General features: G+C 42.0%; 1 protein-coding gene across 1 annotated transcript in view; it reads right to left on the bottom strand.

Moving 5' to 3' along the window:
- The window catches only part of LOC142659895 (complement C4-like), a 59,801-nt gene extending 53,437 nt beyond the window's left edge, over positions 1–6,364 (bottom strand). The window contains exons 1-4 of the mRNA XM_075836443.1: positions 6,261–6,364; positions 2,856–3,066; positions 2,436–2,619; positions 1,412–1,482 (exon numbers count right to left, since the gene is read on the bottom strand). Coding sequence (XP_075692558.1) covers positions 1,412–1,482; positions 2,436–2,619; positions 2,856–3,066; positions 6,261–6,334 — 540 coding nt within the window. The 5' untranslated portion in view covers positions 6,335–6,364. The remainder of the gene's footprint in view (positions 1–1,411; positions 1,483–2,435; positions 2,620–2,855; positions 3,067–6,260) is intronic.
- Between the last annotated feature and the right edge of the window lie 6,031 nt (positions 6,365–12,395).

Raw genomic sequence — 12,395 nt, forward strand, 5'->3', positions numbered from 1 at the left:
GCACTGCGGCCCGTTCATGGGATTACAAATCATAACTTTTAATACCTTAATACTTAAAGGGGTACGGTGAGCTACAATGTTTTTGTAAGCCCCAAAGATCCGGAATGGTAGTTATGGAAACAGCGCAGCTCAGCGAGCTAAGCTGTTTTCGTAACTCCCGACCATAAAGTCAGGAAGTGGCCGGGAGTCAGCAATAGCAGACAAAGCTAGAACGGGGTTTAGGGGGCCCCGTTCTAGAGATAGATGCGGGTCCCAGAGGTGGGACACACATCTGTCTGACATTTATGGCATATCCTTTGGATATGTCATAAACGTCCCTCGTGGGAAAAGCCCTTTAACCTTAAAAATTAAGAGACGGCACAACTGGATGGTGGGTTTAATATTGGCCACGGCCTCTTTATTAAAGGTTTAAATAGTCACCTGACCTTTGCTTCCACCCCCAATCCCAGGCTTGTTACTAGGCCAAGACCAAAACCTTCCCTGGTGACAACATGTCACATGACCAAGTTCATGGCCAATGACATGTGTCACTAGGAAAGGTCAAAATCTTCCCCTCCTATCGTCAGGAAGAATTTTCCCGCCAAAACTACCCTGAGAAGGACAACAGATATGATTGTACTCCCATGTAGATCCCTTCTAAGGGTCCGAGATCTCTCCATTTTATACATTGTGGGTATCCAGACAGACGGACCTCCACCAACCTGTAAGTGATAGCATATCCTAGCGATATGCCATCACTTACTATGCTGGGATAGAGCGTCTTCAGTTACAGAAAACATCTGTTATATAATACAGACATATTGGAAGCCTTCATCGGTGGGTTTGAGACCCCCACCATTTACTAGGACGATGCTGCTATGCACACAGCAGCTTCGGCTCCCAACTCTTGCCTGAAGACGATCAATAGACTATAATGAAGGTTTATGGGGCGTCTCTCTCTCCCGAGTAATACTGATATGTGTCCTATCAAGTCCATTAGCTACCTAGTGAACGATGGGGGTCTGAGAGCACAGACCCCACAAAGGAGAACTTCCAACATGTCTGTACGATAAATCAATGTGTGTATTGTACCCGTTTTTTTTTTGAAACATAGGTCACCCCAAATGAATGTTGACCAAACCCATACAGAAGAAGGATCCTACAATAGTTTGTCTTTTTACGGCTATTCCTGCGTTCCTGTCAATTATATAGACCCAGTTTATCCAATGTGGCCCATCAGCCCTCCAGGAAGGTCCCTCCAATGGGCTTTGCATGGAGGGGCTTAATTGCTTGAAAGGTTCGACCCCTCTAGAGAACCCTTTCCGTATGCTCTAATAGGGCATTTACTGTAGAGACGTACACATATATCTCCGCATACAGTACAGACGTGCAGGTTACTTCTACGTTACTTTGTAAATCCATGACTACTCACAGACACGGTGCACGTGATCTGCTCCACCAATGGCCTCATCATGTGATCCAGAGCAAACACACGGAAATTAACTGGAGAGAAATGATGCGGGTGTGAAAACTACACAACACACGGGTCCCGCACAAATATCTACCCCCCGGTGGACGTATCACACAGGTAGCCAATGTGTTCACAGAGCTAATAATGGGATGTACATGGTCCATAGTTCTAAGCTTATTAATGGTATATACATTCATTTCCGTCCAGCCCAGACAGTAGATACAGATGTGTCCATCTTTACCTTTCCACTTATCTTAACATATCCTGAGATGTGTGGGGCGAGATGATCAACTCTTAAATAAACAACATGATTTTGCGATACTCTGTCACGAGATGTCTATGCTATATGTGTCTATATCTGGCCCATAGTGGTGATGTGAAATGCAACCTGTCAAAAGGTTTTGATATTGTATTTAACTGGTTTCATGAGAAATTGGAATCCTATAAGGGATTATGTGGGGACCAAAAATTATTATCAGGGTAGTCCCTGCAGTATGTGATACACTCGCTAATATACATTCCGCCGGTCCCCGTTGCGCTGATTCTGAGAGTTTCATAGATTTTTATAACGCTGCCGGGGGACCGGACGTGTAGTGGCACAGTCTTCTTTGATGACAATACAACTCTTTGTCACATGACCGGCCCCGCTGTACTACTGCTCTTCCTTGTACATAGAGTACAGTGGGGCCGGTCACATGACGGAGAGTTGTATCATCATCAAAGAAGACTGTGCAACTAGACTTTCGGTCCCCCGGCAGCGCTATAAAAATCTATGAAAATCTCAGAATCAGCACGACGGGGACCGGAATGTATATTAACTACTGTACTGACATAGATATATAGACAGATAGATAGATAGATAGATAGATAGATAGATAGATAGATAGATAGATAGATAGATAGATAGATAGATAGATAGATAGATAGATAGATAGATAGATAGATAGATAGATAGATAGATAGAGAGATAGATAGATGTACATACCTGTCTCTTTGGGGGTATATATACTCTTGTCGGTCTGGATGAAGATGTAGCCTTTTTTGTAGGACACCGGTATGGAGAACACTTGGGCTTTTGGGGCGATGGAGGGGCTACTGACTACCAGTTGAACGTAGCGTTTAGTCTTCTTCTCATCCAAGTCACACAACGTGGCCATCTGAGGATTGAGCTGAGGACACAAGGCAGGACTGACTGATACAGCACATAGCTGCCTAGTTATAAAATAAGTCACCCCTGCTGAAGTCTGGGAAAGCTGGGTGACCGCACCCCCTATGGGATCTGTAATGGCTTCTGTTGTCACCCAGCAAGTTGTAATATAGTTTTACAGTCATGAGTCAGATTGTGTATAGAGAGCAGACATGTCACAGGTCCAGGAGCTGTATGAGTAGATTCCATTCTCTTTACCTGTATTGTCTGTTTGGTGATGTAGTCGTTCCTTTGGTTCAGTGTTGCAGTATAAAGTATAGTACACTGTTGATAACTTATCTGGTTCCTCAGGTACATTTCCACTTTGATGTCACTAGTGCCAACCTGAGTGCCCTGGGGCCACTGCACCTGCACCCACACATCCTCCCCCACACCCAGGTGCAGAAGTCGAGGGGCAGTAATCAGGAACCTGCCAATGAGATGGAGAGTAGAACGCTTTACAAAGTATTTCCAGTTATTTGTGCCTCTTAAAATGCTATATTTTTATTTAAATTGGTTATCCCTATTAAGGCATATGAACATAATAGAGGTGGCTCTTCTGCTCGGGACTCCCCTTTATCAGCCAAAGTGGAGAGCTGCTGCAAAGAGGCACTTCCAACTCTGGAGGGCTAATTCAGATGACCGCCATGTAATACCACATTTCTCCTGTAGTGGCCACTAAAGATGTATGGCCACCCTCAGCCATGACAGCCAATCGCCAGCAGTTCCTTCTTAATGGAAGCGGTTGTCTTTCACATGTCGCCATCTTATTTTAATTGTTTTCTCCAAAGCTGTCACTTCCATTGAAATGTATGGGAACAAAAGGAGGAGTTTGTAGGTCCTGGGATAGTAGGTCCTGGGATGTGGCTGTCTTGTGGACGTTCCTATCATTTACTGTTCCCTATTGATTTACTTGTAACATCTGGCTGGTTCGGAATTTAAATATATGTAGAGGGGGCGGTGCATGGCATAGGGATTTAAAAAAAATTCACAGGAAGAATCCCTATTTCATGCAAAGCCCCCTCAGGCCCTGCACTAGCCATAACTCAGTACATTAGTTTTGTCTGCAGCGTTGACAATGTATGACACAGTCATTATTGGGCACTGTATATTATATTTATTATTGGGCACTGTATGATACTGTTATTATTGGGCACTGTATGATAATGTTATTATTGGGCACTATATGATACTTTTATTATTGGGCACTATATGACGCTGTTATTATTGGGCACTGTATAATACTGTTATTATTGGGAACAGTATGATTCTGTTTTTACTGGGCACTCTATGAAACTTTTATTATTGGGCACTGAATGATACTGTTATTATTGGGCACTGTATGATACTATTGTTATTATTGGGCACTATATGAAACTTTTATTATTGGGTACTGAATGATAATGTTATTATAGGGCACTGCATGATACTGTTGTTGCTGTTGTTATTATTGGGCACTGTATGATACTATTATTGGGCACTGTATGATACTGTTGTTATTATTGGGCACTGTATGATACTATTATTGGGCACTGTATGATACTGTTGTTATTATTGGGCACTATATGATACTATTATTGGGCACTGTATGATACTGTTGTTATTATTGGGCACTGTATGATACTGTTGTTATTATTGGGCACTGTATGATACTATTATTGGGCACTGTATGATACTGTTGTTATTATTGGGCACTGTATGATACTATTATTGGGCACTGTATGATACTGTTGTTATTATTGGGCACTGTATGATACTATTATTGGGCACTGTATGATACTGTTGTTATTATTGGTCACTGTTTGATACTGTTGTTATTATTGGGCACTGTATGATACTGTTGTTATTATTGGGCACTGTATGATACTGTTGTTATTATTGGGCACTGTATGATACTGTTTTTACTGGCTAATTTATGAAACTTGTATTATTCAGCACTGAATGATACTGTTATTAATAGGCACTGTATGACACTGTTGTTATTATTGGGCACTGCATGACATTGTATGACACTGCTTTTATCGTGCACTGTATGATACTGTTCTTATTGGGCACTGTATGATCCTGTTTTTACTGAGCACTCTATGAAACTTGTATTACTAGGAACTGAATGATACTGTTCTTATTGGGCACTGTATGACACTGTTATTATTGGGCACTGTATAATTCTGTTTTTACTGGGCACTCTATGAAACTTTTATTATTGGGCACTGAATGATAGTGTTATTAATGGGCACTGTATGAAACTTTTATTATTGGGCACTGTATGATACTGCTATTAGGCACTGTATGAAACTTTTATTATTGGGCACTGAATGATACTGTTCTTATTGGGCTCTGTATGACACTTATTATTGGGCAATGTACGATACTTTTATTGTTGGGCACTTCATGATACTGTTATTATTGGGCACTGTATGATACTTTTATTATTGGGTACTGTATGACACAGTTGTTGTTATTATTATTATTATTATTATTATTATTATTATTAATAAGCACTTTATTACACTTTTACTATTGGACACTGTATGAAACTGTTATTATTGGGCACTATGTGACACTGTTATTATTGGGCACTATGTGACACTGTTATTATTGGGCACTATGTGACACTGTTATTATTGGGCACTATGTGACACTGTTATTATTGGGCACTGTGTGACACTGATATTGTTAAGCATGGTATGACACTTTTATTATTGGGCACTGGTGGTATTATGTGGGCAGTGTATGGCAGTACTATTAGGGTATGTTCACACGGCCTATTTACGGACGTAATTCGGGCGTTTTTGCCCCGAATTACGTCCGAAAATAGCGCCTCAATAGCGCTGACATACATCTGCCCATTGTTCACACGAGGCGTAATTTACGCGCCGCTGTCAAAAGACGGCGCATAAATAGACGCCCGCGTCAAAGAAGTGACCTGTCACTTCTTTGGCCGTAATTGGAGCCGTTATTCATTGACTCCAATGAATAGCAGCGCTAATTACGCCCGTAATTGATGCGGCGTTCAAGCGCCTGCACATGCCGTTACGGCTGAAATTACGGGGATGTTTTCAGGCTGAAACATCCCTGTAATTTCAGCCGTAACGGACGCCCTCGTGTGAACATACCCTTAGTCTGACTTAGTAAACTATGAACTGTTTCGATCTTTCCAAGAAAAAGGGGGCTCCATACAATGTTGTCCCCCATAAGCTACCCCAATCCTGCCTCCAGCCATGGTTTCTGAGATCAGCTAGTCTTCTATTATTAACCAACAGGACCCCTATAAAGAGTTAAAGTAACACGGAAGTGGAGAAAGATATATTTAGGGAAAACTGAGAGAATGTGAACAACAGAACTTCACCTAATAAAAAAAGATAAAGATTTGCTCTAAAATTGCTCCAATATTTGTGACGTACATCAGGACACTGGTTGTAGAAGGGCCATGCATAGATATGATGTCCCCCTATGTGAAAATATTCTTATTTGATGGCCGACTTAGCATAATGATGGTCAGATATGGTGAAATCGTCATGTCTTTGGCCACCATATGTAGGATTTGTCAGAGGAAGCTGAGTACAGCACAGGGTCAGATAAGAAATCTATAAACAATACAGAATATTGAGGTATAGAACTTACGATGGATTTTGTGCGTCACTGATGGAAGATATGGCCGTCCATAGTAGAAAACACAGCAGAGTAGATGTCCCCATGGTGCCAGACCCAGGACTGAGGCAGAGAGGAGAGCAGCCAAATATTTACACAAGGGAGGACGGCCTGAGATAAGAGAAGATGAGCAGAACGTCAGGAGGAAGTAACTGGAAAAAGAGGGAAGAATCATAAATGTAGAAAATGCTGAATCTCCAGACACTTGGCACGAACCGATCACGCCGTCTATATCTGATCTTCATGGTCTGTGTATTACTTTTTAGATGTTACAAAATCTTCATAAAGTCCAAATATGTAATTCTGCCTGTAAAGTCCATGACGGTCAGAGTATGGCACAGGGGGCACTCGAGCAAATGTGGTCAATACCTGATTTTATTAGTACCACCTGGGGCAAAATAATGAACCATTGGGCTCCAAAGCAAAACTTGGAAGATGGTCCCTCGGCACCACGTTACCACAATCGGCAGCAAGGGACTTGGCATGGAAAGTTTATAACTATTATGGTCTTCACCGGTCTTCATGCTTTTGTTCTCCTCCTTGACCTCTGTGCCCATCATCCACTGACCCTCCTTGTCATGTCTACTCAGTATGCCTCTCCTCCTCCATCATCTGGATTCCTCCGCTATTTCTTCTAGCCCGGTAGCCCTTTGGTGTGAGGGCCCCCGCTCGGGCTGATAGGGGCAGTACAAAGAGGGTCTCATTTATGACATCCATACGCTCTAATACTGTAGAGCTGTTGATCATGGGTTTTTCAGACTGGACAACCCCTTTATAATCTGGGACTCTCCTTCCAAATTAGGGATAATGGGTAACAAGGCTGGTTCTTCTACTTGGCACACTGTGGACCCTATGCCAGGACTGTTGATGTCTTCCCTGTATTGCGGCCCCATTGACGACCCATGCACTGCTGATATAAGGTTTACCTGTATCTCAGGGGCATGTCATCTATAGAGAGAAGACTACAGGAATGTTCTGCGCTGATATACGTCATGCAGTTGGAGCAGGATTGTGGGTCTTGGGCAATAGTTTACAGGTTGTTTAGTTCTGCAATAGAGGAATTTCTAGTAAGGTAAACAGTTAACTCGTCCTATCTCTCCTCTGTCTATTCCCGCTATGTCAAGTGCAAAACGCTGCACCCCCAATGTGTACACACTGCGAGCTTACAGGAACTGATCATGTGATTGTCGAGAAATGAAGAATTAAGAGAGAGAGAAAAAAAAATCATGTCAAACGGAGAAAACAGCAAACCCCCTTCCCCCGTCCAGATCAGCAGAAATGATAGAATAAAAAGGTCAGCTAAAAAAGGTTAGACAAGGCCGAATTATGGCTCCGTACAAGCCCCAAATAGAAGTCTATGGACCCATACTGTTCTGTGGTTTGCCTCTGTATGTGCCTATATGTGACTATTTTATTGCAGCCATTTTTAGCTGCTATGGAGCTACCATTCAGTCACAGAGTCATTCAGGATCCATAGGAATGCACAGTCCCTGTCCTCTCCTTTGGGTCTGCCTGTTGGGTTTTACATTGAATGCAATGCAGTGCCTGATCTATGGCTGTCAGCGAGGGAACCCAAAAAACATGACGCGCAACACAACTAATATGATCAAATAAAATGTGGTCTCAAATGACACAAAAAGATACTCAAAAGAAAGAGGAAAACATTTCAGAAAGAAATTCCCAAAATAATATATTAAGTTTCAAAAGGATATGGTTAATATAGACGTGATCCTACCACAAGGACGTACATATAATGTGTCCCACACTACACCGGGATAAGTGGCTCCTGGAACAATTCGTTACAGGCGATGACCAGGGAGACTTAGAGGACGCCTACGCTCCAAAACCCAAAAGATTAGGAGAACTGAGGAAACGATTGGACTTCTTGAGCTATTACTGCTGCATCATACAAAAATGGAGAGTTAAAAAAGACAAAAATAGGATCTTGTGCCAGTAGTCAAACGAGACAAACTCCCCCTCCCCCTCCCGCCAGATATACAAAACTACTAGATTGTAGGGTAGACGTAATTCTGAATGCAACTTTTTTTTATAGTGAAATATATTTAAAAAAAAATATTTATATCATTTGATTTTTGCTATGAATTCCTTTTGATTTTGGCGGACCAGTGATTAATAGCAAAGAAAACCAGATCTGCATGTGGAAACCATCAGTAGGTGTTACTCAATGGAAACCATAAGTAGGAGATAATTAGTGGAAACTATTAGTGAAAGAAAGGGTAGCTGACATGGTAACTTTTTTTAAAAAAAACGCATTACTTATTTTGTACTAATATTTTCAGTCCACTACCATAGTATCATTAGTGTCCCATAGAGGAAGGGTCATCAATATGGTCAGTGCGGGGGCTCAGTGGTTAGAACTGGGGCCCTAAGGTCCTGAGTTCGAATCTGACCAAGAGCAGCCTCTGCATGGAGTTGTGTGCTCTGCCCGTCTTTGTGTGGGGTGTTAATTTTTCCTACCAAACTTCGAATACCTTGAATTGATAGAATTGAATTGAATTGAATTAAATTCCTATGAAATTGGTACAGCGTTGAAGAATATGTTAGCGCTATATAAATAATGTAATATATATATAAATATGGTCGCTGCACAATAAAAAAAACAAAAAAAACAAGAGTCTTTGCAGTACACAGTCATGGCACTAGAGGGAGACATAGAGACTGATTTAAATCACAGCAATCATTGTGACTTCGGGAGAATTGAGCCAAACTATAAATATAGCCAAATATTTTGTTACCTCGAACCCAAGTTCTGCCCCATAAAATCAAGGACTGAATCCATGGATAGGATCCAATCTGCCATTGAGAGAGACTTACAAAAGTATCCGACACTGCCAAACTGGATAAGAATAAATGGAATATTTCTGCTCAACATAATGCTGCAGTAAAATCATTGCGTGACAATCGTGAGATTGTAATTAAAATGTCGGATAAGGGGGGGGGGCATCACGATAATGGATAGGGATATGTACAGCACCCAGATTTTGGAATTACTGTCAGATACTGATACTGACAGACGCCTGGATTGTAATCCGATTAATCTTTTGCACTCTAGCCTTAGAAAGTTACCTAATGAAGGCCTTGCAGGGGGTCTGTTATAAGTAAAAAACAGTTAGATTATATTTTGGTTGAATTCCCTGTTATCCCAATGATGAATGCCCTCCCTAAAACACACAACGGCGTCAATCTTCCACCTATTGCGCCCCATAGTGTCAGTTATAGGGTCCCTCACTGAGAAGCTGTCCGAGTGGTTAGATTCTCTTCTACAGCCCCTTGTACTTAGGGCCTCAGGTCATTTCCCGACACACGTGATGTTTTACATCTAATTTTTGGGGAAAAAACACTTGGTCAAAAAAACGATACAAGTTGTGACATTATATCATTATACACGAGTATTCCACACGCAGTAACCCTCAAAGCCCCGGACCACCACTTACTTCAGTACGGCACATACAGTCACAGTCATATATTCTGGGGCTTGTCTCGCTTCCGGCCGCTTCAGCGGTGATGCGCCGCTGTACATCATATCAATTACACCATCTGGGAACCATATAAGGGTGGCTATGGGGCACACAAAACTATACATCCCCCTGAGGAAGCACACGTGGCGAAACGCGCGTCAGGGTTTTTGTGGCGGAGCGGACACTGTTCATGACTCTTTTCTGCTGTCTATGGGTAAGTCTGTGTTCAGACATATAACCTTATTTAAAGCACTGTTACTTTTACTACACCTTCTCTTGTTTACAATCATTTATTAGATGTGTATAGTACATTGGCAAACCTCGCCATGGTATGGTGGGAAGAGTACACAATTTTCTCGTTGGACAACCCTTTCAGCGACAGTATTCACTGGTACGGCAGATACATCGATGACCTCTTAGGCTTCGTTCACATCTGCGCTAGGGTCCCGTTCCGTCGGAGCTTTCCGTCGGAACCGAGCCCTGACTGACCAAAGGTTTCCGTTTCCATCACCATTGATTTCAATGGTGACGGATCCGGTGCGAATGGTTTCAGTTTGTCTCCGTTGTGTAAGGGTTCCCTCGTTTTGACGGGATGAACGGAGTCCTGATGCAGATGTGAACGAAGCCTTATTTGTATGGGAGGGCGACGTGTCCGCCATACTAGTGTTTTCTGACTATCTCAATGATAATCAGTGTAATCTTAGGTTCACATATATACGTTTAACAAAACTACTATTAGTTTCCTGGATTTGGAATTAATGGGTAAGGAGGGTGAGATTGTTTGCTCTAAAATATTCTGTAAACCCATTTCAGGAAATACCATTCTTAGGCTATGTTCACACGGGGTATTTTGCCGAGTTTTTTGACGCGGAAACCGCGTCGCAAAACTTGGCAGAAACGGCCCGAGAACGCCTCCCATTGATTTCAATGGGAGGCGTCGGCGTCTTTTTCCCGCGAGCAGTAAAACTGCCTCGCGGGAAAAAGAAGCGACATGCCCTATCTTCGGGCGCTTCCGCCTCCGACCTCCCATTGACTTCAATGGGAGGCAGGAGAAAGCGTATATCTCGCTGTTTTATGCCCGCGGCGCTCAATGGCCGCGGGCGAAAAACGGCGCGATAATTGCCGCGAAAATCGGCGTGCAGGGAGAGGAATATCTGCCTCAAAGTTCCAAACGGAATTTTGAGGCAGATATTCCTCCCCCAAAATACTCCGTGTGAACATAGCCTTAATGTGAAGAGCAATCATCCAAAGCAAACAATTTCCTCCATCCCAGTAGGTGAAACGTTTAGAGCTCGGAGAAATTGTAGTAATGAAAAAATTACATTATTCAAATTACTATCCGTCATTAGGATCTCTTAGGAATGGTTCACCTTAAAAAATATATACATATTAGGTACCGCCACATCTGTAACGAACCGTAGAATAAAGATCACTTATTATTTTATACCACACGGTGAATGGCGATTTTAAAAAAAACCACTGGTACCAAAAAAAAACTCAAGCCCTCATACGGCTACATCGGCGGAAAAATAAAAAAGTTGAGGATCTCGGAATGCAGCGACACAAAAATGACTCGTTTCTATAAAACATGTTTTATTCTGCATAAATTTTATTTTTGACGCTTGGTAAACAACGAATAAAAAAACCACAAAATCCAACGATAAAATTGCTGTTTTATTGCATTCCTTTAAAAAATAAAAGGTAACCAATAAATTATATGTACACCAAAATAATGCCATTAAAAATTACAATTTGCGCAAAAAATCAATCTCTACACGACTGCATCGATAGAAAAACAATAAAGTTATGGCTCTTGGAATGTGAGGACAATTTTTTTTTAAAAATAATAATTTGGTTGTTAAGGGGTTAATCACATGAAGAAACCTTAATAGATGTGCATTGAGAGATGATGAGATAAGTAGCAAGAAAATACTGCACAACCATAAAAAAGTAGCCTAAGGTGGAATGTCAAACCAGTCTGATAATCTGGAAAGTCTGATAATCTGGCATCAGTCCGGTCCTGCAGGTGATGAATTACTGGGATATCAGTGGAGCGTATATATATCCTGCCCACCGTAGCTCATAAATTACATTGTACTGCACTGCCACCTACTGGATATAAGCGACACGGCAGTATCACATCTGGAAAACGCTTGAAGGACATGCAAAGTTGCAAACTGTAACACCCTATAAGCAATGATGCCATAGACCAGCTCCCATACCTCCATTAACCCCTTCTATCCCCGTCTCCGCAGGACGTTGCTGCCTCTTATTGTCCAACCTCTGATTTCATGTCCGTTTATTGCGGTCAAATTAAAGTTTCCTTGTAAGGTTTTCCATGTTTCATTGTTCGGTTTCCTGATTTTCCTGTCCCACGCGGCGCGCAGTGATGTCACGTCTCCCCTGGGAACAATGATATCATCTCTGACATGACCTCAGCTGTTTTCGGTGTAAACCAACGTTGTGTCAGCAAGTGTCATCCAGCCCTTCCTGAGTGGACCCCCCATGTCAGACCCTATATAGTGTAATATTATAACCTTCCCTGTGTATTATACCCTGTACCATCCTGAGTATTATACTGTGTATTATACCATGTACCACCCTGAGTATTATACCATGTACCACCCTG

Source organism: Rhinoderma darwinii, chromosome 8, assembly GCF_050947455.1.
Source record: "Rhinoderma darwinii isolate aRhiDar2 chromosome 8, aRhiDar2.hap1, whole genome shotgun sequence".
NCBI classification, from domain to species: Eukaryota; Metazoa; Chordata; class Amphibia; order Anura; family Rhinodermatidae; genus Rhinoderma; species Rhinoderma darwinii.